Below are 26,039 nucleotides of genomic sequence, written 5' to 3' on the forward strand. Positions count from 1 at the left end.
AATTCCCTCTTACACTCCAGGTATACTAAGGGAAACCTGGATAGCTTCTCTGTATATTAGCTCACTTTAACTAAGAAACTATTTTTTTTGTAACCTATAAAAGGAGCCTTCATAGTAAAACGCTCTTTGGTTGTTTTGTCTTAGAAACACTGCTTTTCCGGATTTGAGTCTAGACATTTAAAGCTTCAGTATAATGAATGTCTTGTTCACACTGTCTATTGGACAGCTTAAAAGTTGAAATTTTCAGTAGATGTGTATAAAGTATCAAATATATTCCTTTTTTCAGGATCCTGAAAGCTTAGTAGTGTGGGTCCTGTTCCATGCACCAAAGAAACAAATCTCTCTTTCAGGTATAGTAGTTTGACTTCCATTGTAACTACTTTTGTGTGTTACAAGTTTCCTTTAGGACTAAAAGGATAAGTCACTAATGTAGATGAAACATTTCAGTAGCTTTTTTGCTTTGGTGCCCTAATCTGTGTACGTCCATCCTGGCATTGACAGATCCGTTTTAATACTTGAATATTGTGAAATTAAATACTCAAAATAAAAGTACAGTTCTAACTTAAGTAATTAAGGCCCCTATTACCATAATAACCACTTCAAAATAAAATACTGAGCTTCAAGTTGGTTTTTAGTGCAGGCATCAAACTTTAAGAATTCTGCAGGTAAAAAATGCTTGACACTCTTGTTGAATTTAAAATCCTTCTAGATATCTTGGGTCCGGCAGATGAGTTCTTAGCAAGAGTTGATGTAGAGGTTGACAGTCCAGGGCCTACTAGTGTGATAAAAAGTATTCCCCTCAGAGCAAGAGCTGGAACAGCTAGGATACATGCTCCGAAGGACTTACAGGTATGCTACAAAAAATTATAAATTAAGTATACTTTAGCTTCTTTGCTTTTGGTAGTTCTGCATTCTTTGTTGTAAAATGCAACCACTTTTTTTTGTTTGTTTTTTTAAGGCCATGTGTTTGTCTGCTAGTGTGGGTTCTTCAGCCAAGCAGCAACTGCCTTTAAAGAATGCTGGAAATATTGAAGTCTATTTAAAAATTAAGGTAGGGAGACTTCTTACTTTTCTAAATAGTGGTCTTAAAATCATTGGTTTTGTGCTGCCCACATTGCATTGAAATTAGAGCTGGCCTCTGGAAGCCCCACAAACCTTGCAGTCCGGCTGTCTCTCTGGTTTTTTGGAGGGACTGTAGCTGGCAAGGGTGTCCTCCATACTATTATTTTTTTAAGTAAAGTTTCCTGCCGCTTTGTTAGAAGAAGCCTTGAAAATTAAATCATTCACTAGGGTTGGAAGTTTATTGTAGTGGTTTTTGTTCCCTGAAAGTCATAGGCTATTCAGTCACTTCTATAATTGCGTATGTGTGGCTTTGTGAGTATGTCAGTACTAAATAGCAAATTTTGTGAGTTTGCAGCTGTAGGTGGTACAGCTCTGCAGGTGGTACAGAGGCTCTGCGTGTCCAGTGTAGGGTTGATTCACTGCATCACACAATCAGGACTCTGAGTTGGGCCAGGCAACCACAATTAGGGACTCCGGCCCTCTGGTTGGAGCGGAGCAAGTGAAAAGTCTGTAGCTCTTAGCCTCCTGACTGGGGCTGACAATAACATGGCCCTCGGGCAAGGCAGAGCAAACAAAAACTTATATCAGCGATCCCTGACGGTAATGCGTAGTGGCAAGTGCAGGGTGGGGATAAGGGCAGGGCAACCTGGTCCAACCCAGGGCCCTAAGAAGCCGATGATCACCTTATTAAGGGTCAAGTGCCGGCTCCCAATGTGTTCCCTGCATCACTTCCTACCCTTAAGTCTCCTGCAGGGTTGTCCTCCACAGGCCGTGGCTTGGCATCTCTGTTTGCCTCTGTCAATAGGGGATCTCCCATAGTGTAGTCAGGGATACCCTACTTTGCAGTCTGGAGATCTGACAGTACTTCAGAAGGAGTTGGCAGTGCATGTCCATTCTCCTCCTCAGCCAGCTCAGACTGGAGAGAGCTGTTTCCTTTTTATACACTCCCTCCACCAGAATCATGTGCAGCAATGTTGAGGGTCATGGCCCCTTGGGCCTACAGTGAGTGATGAACTCCTGCTTGCCCAGTCCAGGATTGATACATTCTGTCATACCACTCACACTATGCTTCAAGTTTCTTGCCCAGTTAATTTCTGCAAGTGAGTCTGCTTTTTGTGCTCAGCACCCAGTATAGTCTCTCAGTATAGAAGGTGGGTTATCTACAGGAGTTGCATGAAACAGTGTGGAGTAAATGTGGGATTGAACAAAGGTTTCCTTCATTCTAAGTCATATTCAAATATTGTCTTTTATGGTGTCAAGGTTCCTCCCCCACTCTGAACTCTAGGGTACAGATGTGGAGACCTGCATGAAAACCTCCTAAGCTTACTTTTACCAGCTTAGGTTAAAACTTCCCCAAGGTACAAATTAATTTTATCCTTTGTTCTTGGAATAACCACTGCCACCACCAAACTCTAACTGGGTTTATTGGGAAACGCAGTTTGGACACGTCTTTCCCCCCAAAATCCTCCCAACCCTTGCACCCCACTTCCTGGGAAAGGTTTGGTAAAAATCCTCACCAATTTGCATAGGTGACCACAGACCCAAACCCTTGGATCTGAGAACAATGAAAAAGCATTCAGTTTTCTTACAAGAAGACTTTTAATAGAAATAGAAGTAGATAGAAGTAAAGGAATCACCCCTGTAAAATCAGGATGATAGATACCTTACAGGGTCATTAGATTCAAAACATAGAGAATCCCTCTAGGCAAAACCTTAAGTTACAAAAAAGACACACAGAAATAGTCATTCTATTCAGCACAATTCTTTTCTCGGCCATTTAAGGAAATCATAATCTAACACATACGTAGCTAGATTACTTACTAAGTAAGTTCTAAGACTCCATTCCTGGTCTATCCCCAGCAAAAGCAGCATACCGACAGACACAGACGCTTTGTTTCTCTCCCTCCTCCCAGCTTTTGAAAGTATCTTGTCTCCTCATTGGTCATTTTGGTCAGGTGCCAGCGAGGTTACCTTTAGCTTCTTAACCCTTTACAGGTGAGAGGATTTTTCCTCAGGCCAGGAGGGATTTTAAAGGGGTTTACCCTTCCCTTTATATTTATGACATATGGCTTTGATCAAATCATTTAAGTTTTCTCTATCTCAAGTACAAGGGTAATAGCTTTATTGGAGAGTTATTTGGATGACTAGTTAATGTGGAGTGGATATCTCTTTGGAGATGAGAGCTTGGGGAGAAAACATAAGGGCAGAACGAAAGTGGATTCAGGAAAGGAAAACCAGTAATACTAGAGCAAGCTAAGAGTTGGACCATCTAGTATGGGATGAATATGAAAGAATAAGGGAATGGGGATGTTGATCTAAAAGAGAATAGAAGCAATAGGCAATGGAATATTGACATAGAGGCAGAATGAGTGACATGGAAGAGAGAATTTTAAATAAAAAACAACAAAACCCACCATAAAATTGTTTGTGCTTTCCTGGTAAATGTCCAATATCTCCTTTCTGAAAGAAAGGGGTGGAATGTCTATCTTGAGCACACTACTATTTTTATTTCAGTTTATGTACATTAACACACGTATTTAAATATCCCAAGGTGGTGGTATAGCAAGAGATGGCTACCTTCATATGATCCAAAGATAATCAGACCTTCATGTAGATCCAGAGATAATCAGACCTCTTTAAAGCCGATGTGTGCCAAGTAATCTTTCAGGCTCAAAAGAAGGATTGAATAAGACCCCCTTTTGTAGTAAGAACAGCTGTATGCTATGGAGCTACCACTCAAGGCACTAGGCAACATAGCAGGTCAGAGCTAAGCTATATGGAGTGAGTCGTTTTCTCAGTTAGACATGGTCTAGACGATTTAATTGCACTGCATATATTTTGGAGTCAGAAAAGCATGTAGAAGGAGTTGAGCATGATGCTGAGAGGAATTAGAGAGAGAGAGCTTTGTGGGTGCAGAACTTGCTGGAGCGGTAGACTTGGATTACTGAGCAAGAAAGCTGCCTGCTAGGTTTTTTTCCTACTTCACTGAAGGAGACCGAACTTTGTATATATTTTTTGTAAATGAGCAAGATTGCAGTAAGAATATATCTGTCTCATATCACTGATGTATTCTTATAATGGAAATAATCCTAAATATTAGCCAGCTTTGTGGGTCGAAAAGGCAACACTGTACTAGATTGTTAAATTAGTTGTCACGTTAAAATTGTTAATATTACTAGCTACACAAGATTATGGTTAAACTGCAGAAAGACTTGATAAATCGCCGAAAATAAGCCTGCACACATCTCTCCAGAAAACAGGAATTCTGTAGCCCTCAGACTATGAGCTTACTTGGAGAATTACTCTTTGAAATGTTTTCAGCATTTTGGCAATTATCTATAAAGCTATAGGGTTCCAATTCTACACCAAACACCCGCTGGCAGCAAAAAGTCGGTCTTCCCTTCTTTCCTGTTACGAGTCAGTTGATGATGCATTTGGATGTACCTCAAATAATTACTTCAGATTTTTTATTAAAATCCTGAGGCGGTCCTGGACAGGCATTGGTGGTTTTGTGTGGGGAAAGTTTTTATAGACCAATCCTACATATCAAGACCACTGGACCTAGTAGAAATGCTGCTGGGATACAGATTTTTAGTGTTCCCAGCGTGCTAAAGCCCAGGCTGAAAAAGGTTACAAACAAAGCCTTGTATTCTCTGTAGCAAGCTGTGATGAGGTTTTTAGGTTCTGTGACATGGCCTTGCAGAAGACAGAAAATTTTCATTTAATTGCAGGAAAAATAGTAAAAATGTAACTGAATAATCATCCCCCTATTTGTTATAGCTTTCAGCTGAACAGTCCTTTAAGATTAATGGAGTGGGTTCATGTCTTTTACAGCTATTTTTTCAGGCTGTCTACAAACTCAAGAAGACAGCACTGCATTAACTTAAATTTGGTTCAGGTTTTCTTCAGCAATGGTTAGAAACATTTTTTTTTCTTTTTAAATGGAAACATGATTTCTGGAGCACAGCTTTGTGATGAGGTAGTTCTGTGGCAAATTCTGTGGCCCTGGAACTTCAGAATGCATGGGTCTCTGATTAGAACACTTGCTGTCAACTGTTGATAAATAACTTTTAAAACAAATCTGCCAAGAAATAGAATACTTGACTAGTTAATATACTGACCAATCTAGATAAAAAAGCTAAAATGAAGGCCCAGAGAAATTAATCGCTACTTAACCTAACATTTCTAACTTGTAGATATTCTTCCAACTCGGTACAATTGAGTTGTCTTTGATATACACTGGAGGCAGCTGAAAATGTATCTATGGGGGTATGAGTTTGGCTGTGCCTCAAACGGTCTCAGACCATATTCCCTGCCTCCAACCAGCTAAACAAAGCAGTGTCTCTGCTCTCTTACTTGCACTCGTCCTGGTTCTTAAAGCCATTCTAAAGCTGTAGTAATGAATCCAGTTCTCTTCTCCTAGCCTTCCTTTCCTTGGTTCTCTGGAGACCAATTTAAAACAACAAAGATCTTTTCCAGAATAAGACATCTATTATGTTCCCCGTTTTTCGTGCTTTCCTATCCCATAGCAGAGCTGGTCAAATAGAGCAGGCAAATGGCCAGAGGATTCTCTCCATGTGATAAAGATCCTCTCAGGAGGCACAAAAGGGGAGCTGTGCCACACCTGCTCCTAGCCTGTGAACCCTGGCTCTGCCAGGTGAAGGGTTTAGAGCCTATACAATTTTGGGGGCTCCTACATTTCACCACTTCCCTAGGTAACGCATTCCAGTGTTTCACCACCCTCCCAGTGAAAAAGTTTTTCCTAATATCCAACCTAACCTCCCCCACTGCAACTTGAGACCATTACTCCTTTTTCTGTCATCTGCTACCACTGAGAAGATTCTAGATCCATCCTCTTTGGAACCCCCTTTTAGGTAATTGAAAGCAGCTATCAAATCCCTCCTCATTCTTCTCTTCCATAGACTAAACAATCCCAGTTCCCTCAGCCTCTCCTCATAAGTCATGTGTTCCAGTCCCCTAATCATTTTTGTTGCCCTCCGCTGGACTCTTTCCAATTTTTCCACATCCTTCTTGTAGTGTGGGGCCCAGAACTGGACACAGTACTCCAGATGGGGCCTCGCCAATGTCAAATAGAGGGGAACGATCACGTCCCTCGATTTGCTGGCAATGCCCCTACTTATACATCCCAAAATGCCATTGGCCTTCTTGGCAGCAAGGGCACACTGCTGACTCATATCCAGCTTCTCGTCCACTGTAACCCGTAGGTCCTTTTCTGCCGAACTGCTGCCGAGCCATTTGGTCCCTAGTCTGTAGCGTTGCATGGGATTCTTCCATCCGAAGTGCAGGACTCTGCGCTTGTCCTTGTTGAACCTCATCAGATGGCTTTTGGCCCAATCCTCTAATTTGTGTAGGGCCCTCTGTATCCTATCCCTACCCTCCAGCGTATCTACCTCTTCTCCGAGTTTAGTGTCATCTGCAAACTTGCTGAGGGTCCACACCATCCTCCAGATCATTAATGAAGTTATTGAACAAAACTGGCCCGAGGACCGACCCTTGGGGCACTCCACTTGATACCGGCTGCCAGCTAGACATGGAGCCATTGATCACTACCCGTTGAGCCCGATAATCTAGACAACTTTCTATCCACCTTGCAGTGCATCCATCCAGCCCATACTTCTTTAACTTGCTGGCAAGAATACTGTGGGAGACCGTGTCAAAAGCTTTGCTAAAGTCAAGGAACAACACGTCCACCGCTTTTCCCTCATCCACAGAGCCAGTTATCTCGTCATAGAAGGCAATTAGATTAGTCAGGCATGATTTGCCCTTGGTGAATCCATGCTAACTGTTCCTGATCACTTTCCTCTCCTCTAAGTGCTTCAGAATTGATTCCTTGAGGACCTGCTCCATGATTTTTCCAGGGTCTGAGTTGAGGCTGACTGGCCTGAAGTTCCACGGATCCTCCTCCTTCCCTTTTTTAAAGATGGGCACTACATTAGCCTTTTTCCAGTCGTCCGGGACTTCTCCCGATCGCCATGAGTTTTCAAAGATAATGGCCAATGGTTATGCAATCACATCCGCCAACTCCTTTAGCACTCTCGGATGCAGCGCATCCGGCCCCATGGACTTGTGCTCATCCAGCTTTTCTAAATAGTCCCGAACCACTTCTTTCTCCACAGAGGGCTGGTCATCTCCTCCCCATGCTGTGCTGCCCAGTGCCGTAGTCTGAGAGCTGACCTTGTTTGTGAAGACAGAGGCAAAAAAAGCATTGAGTACATTAGCTTTTTCCACATCCTCTGTCACTAGGTTGCCTCCCTCATTCAGTAAGGGGCCCACACTTTCCTTGACTTTCTTCTTGTTGCTAACATACCTGAAGAAACCCTTCTTGTTACTCTTAACGTCTGTTGCTAGCTGCAACTCCAGGTGTGATTTGGCCTTCCTAATTTCACTCGTGCATGTTTGAACAATATTTTTATACTCTTTCCTGGTCATTTGTCCAAGCTTCCACTTCTTGTAAGCTTCTTTTTTGTGTTTAAGATCAGCAAGGATTTCACTGTTAAGCCAAGCTGGTCGCCTGCCATATTTACTATTCTTTCTACACATCGGGATGGTTTGTCCCTGTAACCTCAATAAAGATTCTTTAAAAAGAAGAGAGGTGGTTCTTTGAGTGATTGCTCATATCAATTCCAGTTAGGTGTGTGTGTACTGCATGCATAGTGGAAGGTTTTTCGCCAACAGTACCCGTTGGGTTGGTCTGGGCGCCCCCGGGGTCACACCTTCATGGTGCTGAATATAAGGCCCTGCCAACCTGCCACCACTTCAGTTCCTTCTTACAGCCTGTGATGGTTAGCAGAAATGCTCGTAGCTCTTGCTTTGCAAGCGCAACTTCTCCAGTAGTTCGAACTTTTGTCCTGTGAATAGGTAGGTTTATAGCAGTATAGTTTAGAATAGTGCTAGATAAGTTTCAGTTGGGGGTAACCCCCCCCTTACCCCTTTTTCCCTGGTACCAGGGAATGCCTCGATCCGCAGTGTGTGGCAAGTCTATGCCAAGAAGTGACCCCCCCACTTCCTGCTTTAAGTGTTTGTGGGAAAGCCACCAGAAAGAATGCTGCAAGATCTGCAGAGGATTTCGTCTGAGAGGGATCAGTGCCTCAAGATCCCGCTAATGGAGGCTGCTCTACATCCTCACTTGGACCCTAGCTCAGTAGAGCTGACGCTGAGCACCTCAGCATCTGTGCACAGTGTGCCAGCACTGACAAGGCATAAGTCGGTGCCGAGGAAGGACTCTGCCAGAGACCTTTGGCACCGGCAGAGTTCCACACAGGGCAGTGGGCAGCACCATTCTCAATCCCCTGTACCCCACAGGAAGAGGACACCCAAAAGGGGCCGCTCCCTCAAGCCCAGGCTGGTGCAGGAGCCCACCACCATGAGATCTGTGTTGGGCCACAGGCGTTCGGCTCCACTGACTAAGGTCACATCGACTCCTGCCCCAGCACAGGAACAGTCGAGTCCAGGCTCCCAGCACTCCCCTCTCTGGGAGGACCACGATCTCCAGCTGCCTTCCACGCCGGAGGCAGTCGAGGCCGCCAACAACCTCATTGCCTCTTCAGCACCACCTTCCCCTCCTAGATGAGACAGGACACTGAACTTGGTTTCAGCGGCACCCATGAGATCCTCTGTGCTGTCCAGAAGCAAACCTGCAATGGTACTGCACCAGTTGCCATCTCCTTGGTACCAGTCACCTGTACAATCCACCAGTGGATCAATAGGGGAGTGGCACTAGTCTCAAAGTTCCAGGCACCACTCCCCAGCACTGCAGGGCATCGCTCCTCTGTGATCCTTGTATAGTGAGTGCTTGGAGTTGGAAGCAGACTCCCACAGGTCCAGGAGGAGCAGTTGATCCAGGTCTGACAGATGCGAGCAACAGGAGTCTCATCCAGTGCCGCGGCCTGTCAGTGGCAGGCCCCTAATAAGTGGCCATTCTGGACCGCCTGGACATTCCACCAGGGCTGGAGCCAGAGGTCCTACTCTAGGTCAGTGCCGGTGGCCTTAGCTTCATAGGTGCCTCTGGCACCTATCCAGGGGCAGGACCTAGCGTTGGCTGCACCAACACCTCCGGCACCCACTGCACCACTACCAACATCAACCGCGCCGGAATACTAGGTGCTGCATGATCCCCTTGGTGCCATGGGCAGGGAACAGGACCTGGAGGAGAGTGGGGTGTGCCAGCAGCTGCTGAGGAGGGTGGCGCAGAACCTGGGGATCCAGGTGGAGGTCATCATTGAGACATCAGACCCCATGGTGGACATTCTTGCCCCTTCTGGTCCCTCCCAAATTGCCTTGCCATTTATCAAAACAATTCAAGGTACCACCAAGTCGATGTGGCAAACCCCTGCTTCTTTACCACCATTAGCAAAGAGGAACAAACAGAAATACTTCCTTCCCTCTAAGGGGTTCGAGCACCTTATCACATGTCTCCCGTTAGACACCTTAGTCATATCAGTGGCTAATTAACGGGAGCTCCAAGGCTATCAGAGACCCTTCCTGAAAAACCGGGAGGCCGAAAAGCTGGACTTCTTTGGAAGAAAATCTATTCACCGGGGAGACTCCAACTCCGAATTTCTATTCACCAGGCTGTTCTCAGTAGGTAACAGCTACAAGTCCTGTGGAGCAATGGCAAAATTTATGGAGCTGTTGCCGCAAGACTCCAGGGCAGAGCTCTCCTCTTTGGTAGAGGAGGGCAAGCTCATTGCCTGGGCTTCGCTGCATGGGCTTCGCTCGATGTGGTGGATTCGTCCACTCACGCTATGGCCTCTGGGGTAGCTATGAGAAGGAACTCCTGGCTGCAGGTCTCAGGTGTACCATTTGAGGTCCAACAAACCACCCAGGACCTCCATTTTGGGAGCTCGACCCTCTTTTTCAGAAAAAACGGACTTGCAGCTTCACAGCCTCAAGGATTCGAGGGCCACCTTCAAATCCGTTGGCCTGCACGCTCCTTCTACCTAATGGAGGCATTTCAGGCCGTAGCCCCCACCTTGTTTTTACCACCCTCAGAACAGGCAGGACTTTTCTTGGAGGCAGAATAGAAAGAACAGGAAAAGACCTCACTCTTACTCAGCCCAGGGCTGTGGGCAGGTGAAACAATCCTCTGGTCAGAAGAAGAACTTTTGAAGGCGCGACTGGGGGCGATGCACCAGTCCGAACTGCAGATCCATCCCACCTCTCCTTTTTGTGCCGACTGTCCCGTTTCTGCCCTACCTGGGCCTGTATTACATCAGATCGCTGGGTACTTCGCACGGTAGAAAGGGGGTATGCCCTCCAGTTTTCCCTGCCTTCCAACCCCTTCCCTGTCCCTCTTCAGGGACCCTTCTCACGAGCAACTCCTTGTGCAGGAGGTGCACTTGCTCCTAACTGGAGGCAGCGGAAAAGGTTCCTCAGGAGCTGAAGGGGAAGGGTTTCTTTTCACGGTATTTCCTAATACCAAAAGCCAAAGGCGGCCTAAGGCCTATCCTAGACCTGTGAAATCTCAACAAGTTCATGAAGAAACTGAAGTTCTGCATGGTCTCTTTGGCCTCTGTTATCCCTTTCTTGGATCTGGGGGACTGGTATGCCACCCTCGATTTGAAGGACGCTTACACAGAAAGTACCTCAGGTTCATGGTGAATCACACTCATCAGTTCATTGTCCTACTGTTCGGCCTGTCAGTGGCTCCTTGAGTGTTTACCAAGTGCATTGCAGTCATGGCTGTGTTCCTACGCAAGTGCCAGGGGCAGGTGTTCCCACACCTCTACAACTGGCTAATCAAGGGCTGCTACAGGGTGCAAGTGGAGACACAAGTGAGCATCATGCGGTCTACTTTCGATGACCGGGGCCTTCTACTGAAGGTACAGAAGTCAATTCTGTCCCCCGTTCAGCGGATGGTTTATAGGGGCGGTATTGGACTCTAAACAGGGGAGAGCGAATTTCCCAGAGTCGCACTTCCGGTCCCTGTGCAACATACGAAGTCTCAGGTAGTTCCTCATTAGAAATTACTTGTTTTTCCAAGGCCACAGAATCTTGAGAGACAAGGATTTGTTGTGACTTATTTGCTGTCCATCTTCAACCTCCTCAAAATATTTAACAACTTAAGTCATGACTGAAGAAAGTGTCTTTAACCATTGTTTATGAAATCCAGGAGGCTGTTGGTAAGAGCCATGGTGGCAAATTCAGTGGCTAGTTTTAAATCAAATCCTGGGCAGAGCATAATTAAAACAAATCCATGTCTGAGAAGGCTGTAGGCAAATCTTATTAATGGGGAAGTTTCATAGGTAGTAGTTGAAAATATGGACAAGACAAAATATTTGCTCGCTACTCCTGACAAGCTTAAAAATTAAAAGCCCTCATACAGGAGCGAAAGATTAATACTCTCAGCAATAGGTGTGTGAGAGATGAGATGTAAGCATGGAACTCCAGAGGGAAACAGATCATGAAATGAGCCCAATTTTGTCAGTAAGTGTATACAGTCAGTCTAACAGCAATCAAGCTTGCCCCCACTCGGAAATAGATCTAGCCTACAATTCATAGACTGTACCAAACTCAGCAAGTAGGTACAGGAGAGTGTAGTGGGATTATTCTGGAATTTCAGGCTCCTCCACGTCTGATCTTAATGTCCCTTCCAAACTTTAGGTATTCAGAGAAGCATCAAACTATTGTGAAATAAGTTACACACCACCTGGAATGAGGGAAATACAGACTGCCCTTCAATGTGAAAGATACTCAGGACTGTATCGCTAGCATTACCAAAAATCTCAGTTAGGAATTGGCCCCATATATTGGCCACTGAAAAAGCACCAGAAAGACACAATCCCTGATTTGAAGGGCTTAAAATCTCAAGACTACATATTTTTCATAAAATAAAGATCTGAGGAATGCAAGCGGTCATACACTAAATAGGTCAAAGGCAACAAAATGTAAGGAGACTGTAGCTTCCAGAACTATTACAATCTTTCCAGGAGACTTCCTGATATTAGATCTGATAGAAACTTCTCCATATACCCGCCATATTTTACTACCAGAAGTTACTTCAGTTTGTCTTTGGAAGTAGGTACTAGCAATACAAAATGCTGCTCTTCAGCCTGTCTGCTTCCCTCTTTTCCCTCAGTGTTCATGAAGTTATTGGTAATAGGCTGAAGAGTATAGGGAATTCTAAATGCTCATTCCTATCTTACATTCTATCAAGCATCACTAGAAATGTTAGATGAGGTGACTTGAAAGACACTTTCTGTGCTTTAAGCACCGGGGATTATGGTGAATTTTAAAATGTTCCAGAGCAAATCGTACTTTACAGATAAAACAGAGGGAGGGTCAGTCTTCCTGAAACAACAGAAATTTGTTAAGATATGGACAGTAATTTCCATGATGTCTGTCCTCCATCCAGTCCTGGCTGTAGTTCCGAGGTAACTTCTGTAAGATTACTCCATGGACGGGGGGCCTCCTAGATATTTCTTGAAGGCTCAGAACTGCGCTGTAAAAGATGCTGAAGAAAGATTTCCACTGTCTAGTCACCTGGTTGGTTGAAGCATGAAGCCAACCTTCTAGTAGATCTTCCCTTCACAGACTGGTTTCCAAAAAATACTGACCATAAATGCTTAGCTTTCTGGGTTGGAAATGTACTTGGTGCACCATAAGTTACAGGGAATGTGATCAGGGTCAGAGATTTCAGCATACTGCTGTCTGAGATGAGCAGTCAGACCGGCTTTTCTGGTCTTTCAGGATCACCTGAGAGGATTATGATTCTGGTCCAACTGGGAAAACAAATTGGAAGGAGGCACAAGAAGCTCAAGTCTAAACAGAGCAATGCATTCTCTCCTAGCTTCTATCTGGGTAATCCATATTAAAGTGCCACTGAAAATGAGAGCAGCCTAGTTGAGCTTTCAGACACCTTGGAATGGTCCCTGAACCAGGAGTGTTTTCTGGCTAATATCACAGGAACTAAGCCACTCTATCTGCAACTAATCAAAATGCTCACCTTTCCCCCACTGCTTATGTTTCCATATTGCTTGCTATGTTCCAATCCTATATGAGTGGACAGAAGTCTGGATCCGTGAAGTAAAACTTACCTGACGTCATTTTGTGGAGTTACTTCTTCCCAATCGACTCCACCCAAAATGTTCTCTGGTTTCCTCTACAGTGGCCTCTTCATTGTCTGTGTATGTCATTAGCGTAGTTGAATAAGAAATTTCTATTTAAGAAGTTTATATTTAGTTCGCTAACGTAGGGTTTCTGCACAGTGTTGGAACTATTATTTAGTGCAGGATTGTTGGCCGTTTTGGGAATTTCCCACGTATGTGTCTAGGCTGCCTCTGATATATGTACTGAAAGAGAGGCATAACACATCATATCAGACTGGAGGGGATTACTCCTAAAAAAGTAAATTTGTTTTTGTATCTTTAGACATCAGGTCAAGACAACTGCATTTCTGTTGAACCTGAGGATCTCTTCCTTATGCCTGGAGAAGAGCAAGAAGTGGCAGTCCTATTTTCTCCAAAGGATTTAAAAACCAGTAGTGAAAGGTAAGGTATAATCTGCTTGATGATCAGTTATTTAAAAAAGAGGTTCTCAATCTGGGGGTTGTGAACAGATGTTAAAGGGTCCCACATAATTTCATATAATTCAGAGTAAGGGATTTTTATCAGGATTTGCCAGCCTCCCAAGTATCTTGTATTTATTGCAATTTTTCTTTTTGTCATTTAGCTTCTTAGGTGTTCAAGGATTGATTCTAAGCATTTTAAATGTGTCGTCTAGACTGGGAGCAGAGGGTGGGGGAGAAATAGTGTGATCCTCTTTTCTCCTGGTTTTATTTCCTGAATGCAGAGATCTTTGCTCTCGAGTTAGTTCTCCAGTTCCTTTGGAAAGTTTGATTCCTGGTAATTTTTCTACAGGTGTCCACTGTATATACCCACTGCTGGGCACGTCAACTGGTGCAGTGTGGATGGTGGAATCTTCTGGTGGCAGCGCTTGTTGGAGCGTTCATGCACCCCTTCCACTCTTTTCTGTCAGCGGTGTAGCATGTTTTGAGGGCACGGCCAAAGAAGGGGGCATGGCACCAGTTGCCTCCTCGGTGACTTGCAGCCACCACAACAAAAGGAAATGTTCCCCTCCAAATTACAAGGATTGATAGCTAAAACTAGTGCCTTCTATTTTTGTAGATTAGTTTTAGGATGTTAGTTTAGCTAAGATAGTTAGTTAGATATTTACCTGGCATAATATTGTGGCAGAACTGAACTTGAAAAAGCCTGGATTTAAAAGGTGTACATCATGCTCAGCGGTCTTCCCAACATCCTATAATCATGTCCAGTGCCTGAAATCTTAGGAGAAAAACATTCTCCTTCACATTATGCTATTTACAGCATATTTACTTCTCGGGCCCATAAAGAGAGACAGAAAAGACGTCCATGTGCTTTTGTTATAAGAGGCTTTGTCAGCCAAACCTCTGGGGCCATATATAGCTATAGAATGCGAGGGTAAGGCTAGGACATTTGTAGGGACAAAATCAGGAAAGCCAAGGCAAAGCATGAGTTACAGTTGGCAAAGAAATGCTAGAGACAACAGGAAGGGGTTCTTCAAATATGTCAGACAAAAAAGAAAGATCAGGGACATTGTGGGTCCACTGCTCAATGGAGGTGAGCTGGTAACGGAAGGTGATAGTAAGGCAGAGCGGCTCAATGAATGTCTACTTTGCTTCAGTCTTCTTTTAAAAAAAAAAAAAAAGTGACCAGATGACTAGCAAAATTACCATAGACAGTAAAGGAGAAGAGATGCAGATTGGGATAAGTAAAGAACACATCAGAGATCTTCTGACCAATCTAAATTAATTCAGATCAGTGGGCCAGATGCTATTCACCTGAGGGTACTGAAGGAATTAGTTGAGGAAATCTCAGAGCCACTGGTAATAACTTGTACAAACTCATGCAGGACAGGAGAGATCCTGGAAGATGAGAAGGGCTAACTTTAAAAAGGGGAAAAAGGAGGAGCTGGGAAACTGTAGGTCAGCCTAACTTTGATACCTGGGAAGCTACTAGAGCAGAGGTGGGCAAACTACGGCTTGCGGGACTGTTCTGCCCGGCCCCTAAGCTCCTGGCCTGGGAGGAACATGTCCTCTTAGAGGGGTGCGCCCCACTTTTTTGGCAAAACTGGGCCTTGATCATCAGTTGGCAAGAGCAATCCAGACAAATGCCCAGTTTTGCCAAAAAAACTCAGGATGACCAGGACAGGGCATAAAAAGGGGACTGTCCTGGCCAAATGGGACATATGATAACCGTACTCAGCAGGTAAACAATAGGTATTCTACAATCTATGAGTGCTTTGAGCTTCCCCCTTGAGTGTCCAGCCCCTGTTACACTGGACATTTGCAGAATTCACAGATAAGGTGTTCCCAAAAGAACGTAATTTTTAGTATGTATACATGACTCTTTACGTATTATCCATACATACATTTCACAATGGTTGATATTCACTTGGACATAAGCTTTCATTAGAGATCCTACATGACATCTTTTGACAAACTGTTATGTAGGGTCCAAACCCAAGAGATCCCTCTAAACCCTCTTTGCGCCTGTGCAGTGTGCTAGTTGGCACCAACAGGTCCCTGGATCACGATGGCTTATTTCGTATCACCTAAGAAATCTGTGGCAGAGGAAGGTATACAATCTACTTCTTCAGTGGAGAATTCAGCTGTCTTAACCATAAAACCATCTTTTCTCTTTCTGCACTTCGCTGCCCTGTTCACTACACACCTTCCAATTTCAGCAACAAATGAGGCAGGTGTCCTACCGACAACAGCCTACTTCACAACACAGCCCTCATTTCATCCCTGGACTACTGTTCATCTTGTCCATAGAATGAAGCAGAGGTCCAGGAGGGAAGGGGGGGGGGGAAGTATGTGGTCATGGAATTAGACTGTATAATAATGCATATGCACAAGAGAGCTGAATTAAGGTAGCGTAGACAACCATAATTTTAACACTTCCAAAGTGCTTGACTTTGCAATCTTACAGTTCTTTGAATGTAGGGTTTTGTGTGTAATTTCCATGGTGTTTAAAAAAGCAAACATAATAACTACATTTCATCATGTGATATATTGAGACCCACATGGTTCATCAGCAGGGTTGGATTTAGATCCGTGCTATAGACTCCTGCCACTTGAGCTAATGGAATTAATTATAGGAATAGTAAATTGTGATTTTCTGTGGACCAACACTAGAGGGAGATGGGACACTGTGCCAGTGTGTTTCCCAGATGCTATTTGCTGACAGCAGAGGAATGGTGAGACTGGGGAATCTTGAGTTTCATTCCAGGCTTTGGATGGGAGTGTGCTCTAGTAGTCACAGACACCTTCTGTGTCGTGTCGTCCCCCCCTCCCCCCCCAAAGAGCTTGACCCTTCTGCCCATGTCCTTCACTGTGCCCCTGATCCAGTCCTTTCTGTTCCCTATCTCTGGCTCTTCCTCCCAGCCTCAACTGAGGCTTCCTATCCAGTAATTCATAGTCTCACTCCTCTGGACTCCTCACTAGTCTCCCCATCCCCCAGCTCCTTGTTCCCAGTATTGGTTAGGATGTCGGGGGAGAACTGGCATTGCCTGCTGTTTATGTAATCTGTCTTGCCCCCACCAATTGGTTTCCAATCCCAGTCTATTTGCCCAACTAGTCCAAGGCTTCCCCCAGCTCCTTGTCCTGTATCTTCCCCCCCCATGGCTCCCACTCCTTGTTTCCTTGACCAGCTAGTTCCAGTTCCTTCACCCCAACCAGTTTTAAATGCTTCTCTCTTCGGTCCCAGATCCTTGTCCCAGTCTACTACCTCTACTGTGCTCAGCCCAACGTCCAGGTCTTGTCATTTTTATATTCAAATAAGGCAGTTTTCTCCTCCATGCTGCCTGGGCCAAAGTGCGTGGACGGTTAGTGAGAGCACAGGAGAGAAAGGGTCTCAGTTCTAGTGCCTTGGCCCACAGCAGTAATTGCTGGGAAAGTCCTGCTCAGCCCTGGGCTTTCCAAACATGGACAGAATCTTAGGGAAATCTAACTGTGGAGCTCCAGCAGGTCTTTACTGGGTATGTGCAAGTTAGTTTTTTTTTGTTTTTTGAAGGCTTGTAACTTGGCCGAATTTGAGTGGATTTTCACATGGATGATACAAAGCGTATCCCTAACATGCTGTACACCCCCTGGATAAATTTGAAGTCTGATTCAAAGCATGGGGTACTAGTGTCTCTCAAAGAAAAGGTTGCCAAAAATTTTAGATGCACAAAACAGTATTTTCCCCAACATTGTTTTTGGAAATGGCACATTTGTTTGAAATTTTCCATGATGAGGGTGTCTCAAACAATTTAAAGTTAGGTGATTGAAAATAGGGTCTTAAATTGGGAGTTGTTACCCAACACTTTTTGGATGGAGCAACTTGCCTTGCCTAAAATAAATACTGTGGGTAATGTTATATACAACTAATTTACGTGACCGTTTGCATGATGAAATCCCATGCTTATCAGCTGACTTTCAGGATTTTCTACTTGTAGTATCTTGAAAATACTTGTGTTGCCATCTGGACCTCAGTATGAAGTGGTGATAAAAGGTGAGGTGAATATTTTGGGAAACAGACCACTGGCAACGACTTCCTGCTACTCAGACGTTCCACCCATTCTCTCCAATAAGCAGTTCATGGCATGGGGAGGGGTTACACTCGGAAGAACAGTGTAAGTACCAGCAGTTCAGTTCTTCACATTTAATGTCCCATTAATATTGAAATGCACTTCTTTGCAGAATAAATTTTTTTGCTATGCTTTCATTTAGAGACTGAAAATGCAATGTTAGACTGGTTTTATTAAATGTCTTCCTAAGTTCATGTACCTAATGTTGAGCGTACATTACATATATAAACCTTTTACTTTTTGTGCAGGAAATCTTTGGAGACTCGAACTGTAATCTTAACTTTCTGATGGCAGTGACTGGAAAAATATATTCTTTTCTCTAAAACTAGTTCAGGAAACTAGTTCAAACAGTTCTATAGTATTAGGAACACATCCAAAGTATCTTGTTGGAAAATTGTGAATGTATACATTGTTTTGATATCAAGCAGCCACCAGTAGTAATAGCTTGCTATAAATATGGATCATTTTAAAAGCCCTGTTTTTTAGATTTTAAGACCAGAAGGAACTACTGTGAATGTCTAGTATGATCTGTATGACACAAGCCATAGGAACTAACCTGAATCAATTCCAATCTTGACGTTAAAATTTCTATTGATGGTGAATCCATCACAACCTTTAGGAAGTTGTTCCAATGGCTAATTACTCTTATTATTAAAAACTTGTGCCTTATTTCTAATTTGAATTTGTGTAGCTTCAAATTCCAGCCATTAGATCTTATTATACCTATGTCTTCTAGTTTTGAAGAGCCCTCCGTTTCCAAATTTCTTTTCCCCACTTAGATACTTATAGACTGTGATCAAATCACACCATGACATTCTGTTTAGGCTTGCTGGGTGAGATCTACTCCAATTCAGGATTAAACGTTTCTTTTAGCTTTTATTATGCTTGTTTTATCACCTATTAATTATACATGCATGCAATAACAGATTCAGCAGGAAAAGTAAATGATCAAGTTACTTTCCTGAGGGACAGGGCAACTCTTTTCACATCTCTGATCTCTGCAGTGTTCCGTTATTCTTCCTCTATATCTTATTGTCAATCCTCTACCTTTTATCCTCTGTTCTGTACCTTTATGCAGCTACCTCATCTGTGTTCTAATGAAAACATTTTCATGCATAAATTCCAATAACTAACCTAACCTACAACATTTTTGCTTATCCTGCTAAATTTTACTTTGTTCTCTCTGGTTCCCAAAAATTTGTCCTTGCTATCACCCCCATTGGCTCCATCCAGTTCTTATCTTACAATAGTTGTTTTTACTGGTCTGTTTTTGTGGCCTGGGATTTTTACTTGTTAGCTTTTCTTGTTGGGAAAGTGTGTGCGCACATGATTTATTGCAAAGCTAATAGCTCTCTCTTGACTCTCTGCTTTACCTTGCTATCTGCATAGCCAAGATTTTACAAATAAGGCACACAAACCACTTTTCTGATTTAAAAACACTCTTAGCAAAATCTGAAATGCTATGTCAGTAGAAACATTCAAAAAGCAAAAAAATTTTCTTATTTACAAATTCATTTCTCTAACATTGAATATATATTTGACTAACATGATTCATTACACAGTTCTCTAACGAGCTAATAAGATTGATATTCTTGAGTCTGTTACTATAAGGCTTGTCTTCCGATCCTTTAATCAGTCTCATGGCTCTTCTCTGAGCTCTCCCTCTAGTTTTTTGATACCCTTGAATTTTGGACCCCAGAACTGGACACCCATTGCTGAATACAAAGGTAAAGTAACTTTCCTACTAGATATTGCCCTGTTAATACATCCCTGGATCACATTAGTCCTATAGCTACGGTGTCACACTGGGAACTCATGGTCAGCTGATTATCCACCATGACGCCCAACTTCTCTTCAGTGCCACCACTTACTAGGATATTCTCCCAACGTGTAAATATGGCCTATGTTCTTTGTTCTTAGATGCATGACTACATTTGGCTATATTGAAGCACATATTGCTTCCATGTACCCTGCTTATCAAGCAGTCCAAAGCACTCTATATCAGTGACTTGTCCTTTTCATTATTTACTGCTCCCCTAGTCTGTATCAGCTCCAAAGTTTATCCATGACTTTTATTTTCTTCCTGGTTAAATGATAAAAATGTTAAGTAGATGTAGGACCAAGAGCCAGTCCCTCCAGGACCACACTAGAAACACCCACTTGATTTCAATTTCCAATTACATTTTGAGACTATCAGGCAATTGTTAATCCATGTTATGTGTGCCAGATTGATTTTGTATCGTTGTTTTCTTAATCAAAGTGTTGGTACAGTATCAAGTCAGAGAATTTAGAGGTTGAAGTATATTACATAACCATACTTGTAATCTCATTTTTAAAAAAGGCAAGTTAATTTGTTAAGGTCTATTTTCTATAACAACATGCCGGATTGGCATAATGTTAGCCTCTTTTAGCTCTCTATTAATATAGAGTTATGTATCAGCTGACACTTTTGCATGGGATCAATGTCAGGCGTATAATTTCCTGTATCATCCCGTTTTCTTTTTTTTTTTAATATTGGTACAACATTAGCTTTCTTCCAGTATTCCCAGACTTATTGAAAATTGACATTAATAGTCCAGCTAGCTCTTTTAAAACTTTCAGAAAGTTATCCACGCCTGATGATTGTAAAACTATCTGTCTTCAATAGCTGATGTTCAATATCATCCCAAATTATCGTTTAAATGGAAAGTATTTCATCACTATATGATATGAAAACATCATCTGCCTTTTTTCCAAATATAGAACAAAAACTTACCAAACTCTTATGCCTTCTTTGAATTATTGACCATTCTGTAGTTTCCATCTAGACCAACATCGTTAGGATTCCTTTTGTTCCTAATAAACTTAAATTGCTGTAGGCCAAAGATTTCTCAGTGTCGTCTTTGGCTTCCCTTATCATTTTTCTATATTTCCTAGCTTCTAGTTTATATTCATTGCTATCAACTTCCTATTTTTTCTATTTGTTAATATATTGCTTTTTAAACTTTTATAGCTGCTTTCACTATCCTTCAAAATCAGACTGATTTTTTGAAACCAGGGTAGCCCTCTTTCTCTATTGTGGGATCGTAGCTTTATGAGCATCTAGTAAAATGTTCTTAAATAGTTTCCAATTATCATTTTAAAGTGATCCATATCTATTGCAAAATATTAATGCTGATGGCTTTTTTCCTAGAAAAAATATTTTATTTTGCTTTTTTGTTTTAATTTCCAGTTAGGGTAACTTTTAAATATATTAGTTGGTGAATATGTATAGTTCTTTTTAGAAAAGTCTGTTTTCAGGTTCTTCATTGCTGATGTTTATACACACACACTCTCTCTAAACTACTGTATTACCCTGATGTGAATCAAGTAAAAAACTTTATTTATAATGTCTTAAAAAAATGAGCTTTATGAAAGGAGTCATGTGGTCGGCTATGAAATATTGCAGTTGTGCAGGTATCTAGTGCTGATTCACAGGCTAGAAATATAGTTCACCATTTAAAGTTTTATAATTGCCTCTTTCAAGTATTAGACACTAACATGGTGATTCTTATATAAAATGTTTAATTAGATGAAAGGTAAAACTAGTAAAGAGCTCTTTTGAAGGTTATTACAGCATTTACATGTTAGCATATGTTTTAAGCTCTCATAACTTAAAAAGCAACCCTTCTCGTATTCCTTCTTGAAATTTGTCTTTTTGGCAATGTGTAGTCTAGGATTTAAAAGTGTGATGTTAATGTATATTGGGATGGAGATAGCCTTGTAATATAGATCTTGTATTCTACTCAAGGCAGGTTCTTGGACGGACTCCTTGTTTTCAATCACTCAACTTCATTTTCTGGGAAATATCACAAATCCTGTGAAATAATATCACAAATGCAATGGACATGTTAAGAACATAAGAATGGCCATACTTGGTCAGACCAATTGCTCATTTAGGCCAGTATCCTGTATTCCAGCAATGGCCAGTGCCAAGTTCTTGTGGAGGAATGAACAGAACAGGGCAGTTATTGAATGATCCATCCTCTATCATCCAGGTCCTGCTTCTGGGAGTCACAGGTTTTGAGGACGGACCATTCCTCCAATGTTAACTGCTAATTGTCTAATCTGAGGCCTTGAAAAAGCTGCACCAGGTCAATTTAAATTGGTTGTTTAACTGATGCATAAAATGTGTGTTTTAAATTTACATAAGCCTGGTTTAAGGTGAAAGTGTCCGTTCAGCCTCTTGCACCCCATTTCACTTCAATCTGTTTAAATAACACCTTTTGTTAAAGAGGTAAAGACACCAGCCCCCAATTATGCCCTTTGGAGAGGAAGCAGTAATGTAACAACTTTCTCCAAAAGAATGTAGCAGGGTATAAATAAAAAGTGTAACAAAGAGGAATGCTATTTGCATCTAATTGGCATGCAGATAGCAGTCACTTCTGCAGCAGGTAGAACTTCAGTCCCTCTTGCTTGGTTTGAGGGATGAGGGTCAGAACCACTATTATCCCTTTAACACGAATAAACATGTATTTAAATAAATCCTGTGTCACTGAAACTATCCTAAATATTTTTCAGTCAACAGAAACTAACTCTAAGAAATAACTCTCCATCTGCAACTCAGCATTTACGACTTTTGATAAGAGGTCAAGATCAGAACTGCTTTCAGGTTAGTGTAATGCAAACTTCTTTAACACTTTTAATCGACTTTGTAAGAAAAGTCTTTATTTTAGTAAAACTCCAAAACTCTGTTTGTCTAATATTTAAGCTTGATATGGCATTTTATCTAAAAATGTTTGCTCACACAGGTAGCCTCATTAGAGAATCTGAATTTACATTAAGGGATCATATTTCAAGAGTCATATGTGAATCAGTTTCAGTACAAACAGTAATATTCTTGAGTTCATTCTAAAACAGCAGGCTGATCCATCTCCATTTTAGAGGATGGTTAAGTCCTTTCAATTCTCTTTAGTGCCGGTTTCTCTGAAATAGTCAGTTTGACATACTGTAAGACAGATGTTAGAGACTGCAATCTCAAGTGTCTGCCTTCCACTGTCAATTTCAGGTTTAGTTAGCTTGAAACTCAGTTTAACTTCATAAACTTTTTTGAATTAATAGTGAAATATTGTTGCTGGTTTTTATTGCACTCAATCATTTTATTTTTTTTATAGCTGAGAAATACGTTTGGTACGGAAGAGCGGTTGACTAGTAATCAGGAGCTCAAAATCCGCCCAAGAGACGATACCAATATCTTCTTGATGTTTTCACCCACACATGTAGCTTGCATGTTAGCAAAACTTGAAATCAAACAGTTGGGGATTCAGTCACAACCAGGAGTTAAATTTACTGTAAGAGTCCTGACTTAATTTCTGATATTTCTAGTGAGTGAGCTCCTGGCTTCTCCCTTCCTGGGGAGGTAGAGGGTGGCAGGCAGCAGCAGTGGGTGTGTGGGAGGCTTGTGTGCGGGAGTGCTGCGGGGAGGCGGAGGAGGTGAGTGGGCTCCTGTCACCCCTTCCTCACCTCTCAGGGAGTGTAACGGGCCTCACTCACCCTTCTATGTGAACCCCCTGAGAGGCGGGGGGTGCGGGCAAGCACTCTTCCCAGGTGTGTGGGGAGACAGTGTGGAGCTAGCAGGAGCTGGTGTGGAGAAGGGAGAGTGTGTGGGGGGAGGCTGCATGGGGGTGGGGGAGGCTGAATGCTGAAAGGAAGGGTACATGGCCAAAGGGAGTGTGGGTGGGGGACGTTGGGGTGACTTGCCTCTTGCCTCCTTGAAGTCCAGGTGAAGTGGTGTTTTTTTATGATTTTAGCAGCTGGAGTCTGGGCTCTAGGACCCTGCAGGACCTGGGACCCTCCTATCCTGCAGGGTCCTGAAGCTCTGGCTCTAGCCCAAGCCCAGAGGTCTACACAGCAATGAAACATCTCCGCAAGCCCGAGTTAACTGGCCAGCCACAGGTTTTTCTTTGATGTGTAGACATCAAAAGGCCTGAGAGCTCACAATATACAACTGAAAAGGCGATGCGTGTTGTCCCCACTTATCTACATGGTAGGGTAACATGCACCATAGGGGTGTAATTTCTGAAGCATGCTAATGTGTTGTGTAGGTATTGTTCTGTGTAGACCCTACCAGTGCTCCTTAAAAGTTCCTTAATGGGCTTTAACATAGTTTTCTGCTATATTAAAATGCACCAGGAAACACTCAGTTTTAGCAGGGTTTACACACACTGCTGGATATGCTTTACACAGGTTTATATTGTACCAATGTGTTAGTACACTTCAGAAATCACATCCCCATACTGCACATTACCCCACCATGTAGGCAAGCCCTCAGATGTTCTTGCAACTGTTAGAAGGGTGTTAACAGAATTTTAAACAGTCTGAGGTAAAATACAATAAAATTAATTTAAACTTAATGTCACTTTGAAAAGGTCTGTTTTCAGTGTATCACATTTAAAGCTTTTTCATGGGTCCGTCCCTTAACTATTTGGATTCTTTGCACACCTTTGTCTCTAACAAAACAGTTTTATGAAAGCTACTTTCTTAAAATGTTAGCTGAATTACTATTTTTATTTTCAGATACCTTTGTCTGGATATGGGGGAACAAGCAATGTAATTTTAGAAAACGTTAAAAAACTGTCTGAGAGTTACATGGTAACACTGAATGAATTATTGCCTGATAAATTTAGAGAAGTTTCTTTCCTCATAAGAAATATGGGCTCTCGAGCTGCCTATGTTAAAGCACTATGCTTTAGGGACCTTCAGTCAAAAGCTGTCATGGATCCTAAAGCGATGATAGTTTCTCCAGAGAAATTTGTACTTAAGGAAGGAACACAAGAGGTAAGTGTAAAAGCACAATTCAACACAAGTTGTATTCATGTAAATGAAGCTGACATATTCAACTAATGTATATGATCTGTAAAATGTGTGTAAATTCTCCAATTGAACTGTATTCAAGTTCATGAAATCCAGAAGACTAAACTAACTTGGTGTTACAGTACATTTTATTTATTATTATTATTTATTTTACCAAACTTAATACTAATTTCAAGGAAAAAAACTTTGAAAATTCAAGTATTTAAAGACTTTCTTTCAATCAGGTGGTTACAGTAACATGTAATTGTGTGGAAAGGGAAGACATGTTACGTAAAACAAGCACATCGTTATTATCTACAATATGCTTCTTTTGTGGAGATGAAGTTTCCAGGCAACAGTATCGCAGGTAGAGTTGAATTTACTACTCTGAAATAGTCAGCTGTTTTATTACAAGTATGTGAAGAGTCAAATGTAAAGTACCACGTGGTTTCTACAGCTGCTAGAAGGATAACATTAATATCCTTGCTGATAGAACAGAAGAATGAAATGTTCTCTTCGGCAACTTACACTTTCTAAAATTATGAAGCCTCATTAAGTCTTCCACTAGCATACTTTGAATTTGTGTTACTCTAGTATCAGAAAAGAGATTCTACCTTTTTATTCCTAATATGCTTTGCTCTTAATTTTATGTAGCTTTTACTTAAATTTAAAAAAAATTAAGAACTCTTGAGAGGAAGAGTCTAGATGTTACATTTTTTTATATTAGTCTTCAATGAGATCCTCACCTTGGCTTGCTCATGTGTACTCTTATGTGTGGAAAGGGTTAGGGATGTGTGCATATGCACAAATGAAATCCTCTAGGATATTTAGGCATTCACACTTCAGAGGTTATTCAAGTGTGCGCAATGGATCTGAGGTATAAATATTTAATTGTAATAAGATGAAAAATTAACCAGCCACTCTACTTTTAATAAGCTAAGTTTAAGGAGCACTTTTGCTGTATCTAGCACAAGTGATCTGATCATATATTGAAGTTGCAAAATAAGTATCAAAACACCCAAACCATTTGTCACTCAGAACATTCAGTCCAACTTTTCCAAAAATGGATTCCAAAATTAGTGAGCATAGACTTCTTATGGGGGAGTTGGCTGGGCTTTAGGTTGACTGACTGATATTCACCCACGCCTTGCAAAGTTCTGGAAGACATAGCTCATCGAAATAAATGATCCTTACGTAAATCAACTTTGTTTCAAAAGCTGAGTTTTCCTGTTTGTGCGCCAGCTATTGGAGGCCATAGGGCAGTTCTATGGAACACCACTACACAGGTCAGAGTTGCTGCTTACATTTACCCCAGGACTCATCAGGTCTGGGACCCTGACCTGGAGGGAGGAAATATACAAAGCAAACAGTTTTTCCAATTTTAATATTTTATTAATGAAACTAAGTAAACATCATCATAAAATAAAATACATATAAACTTTTGATTAAGATTATATCAAACCAATCAAACAGTACCAAATAAACCAGCAGTTCCTTGTAAGTTTCTATGTAAAAACTTAGCTTATCAAGACTGC

At 42.0% G+C, this 26,039-nt stretch overlaps 1 protein-coding gene across 1 annotated transcript in view; it reads left to right on the top strand.

Annotated features, from left to right (window-relative positions):
- The window catches only part of CEP192 (centrosomal protein 192), a 215,417-nt gene that overhangs the window by 121,056 nt on the left and 68,322 nt on the right, over positions 1-26,039 (top strand). The window contains exons 36-44 of the mRNA XM_075124731.1: positions 287-350; positions 710-849; positions 959-1,051; positions 13,453-13,571; positions 17,563-17,739; positions 22,234-22,324; positions 22,827-23,003; positions 24,229-24,489; positions 24,750-24,871. Of these exons, the coding sequence (XP_074980832.1) occupies positions 287-350; positions 710-849; positions 959-1,051; positions 13,453-13,571; positions 17,563-17,739; positions 22,234-22,324; positions 22,827-23,003; positions 24,229-24,489; positions 24,750-24,871 (1,244 nt within the window). The remainder of the gene's footprint in view (positions 1-286; positions 351-709; positions 850-958; positions 1,052-13,452; positions 13,572-17,562; positions 17,740-22,233; positions 22,325-22,826; positions 23,004-24,228; positions 24,490-24,749; positions 24,872-26,039) is intronic.

Source organism: Caretta caretta, chromosome 2, assembly GCF_965140235.1.
Source record: "Caretta caretta isolate rCarCar2 chromosome 2, rCarCar1.hap1, whole genome shotgun sequence".
NCBI lineage: Eukaryota > Metazoa > Chordata > Testudines > Cheloniidae > Caretta > Caretta caretta.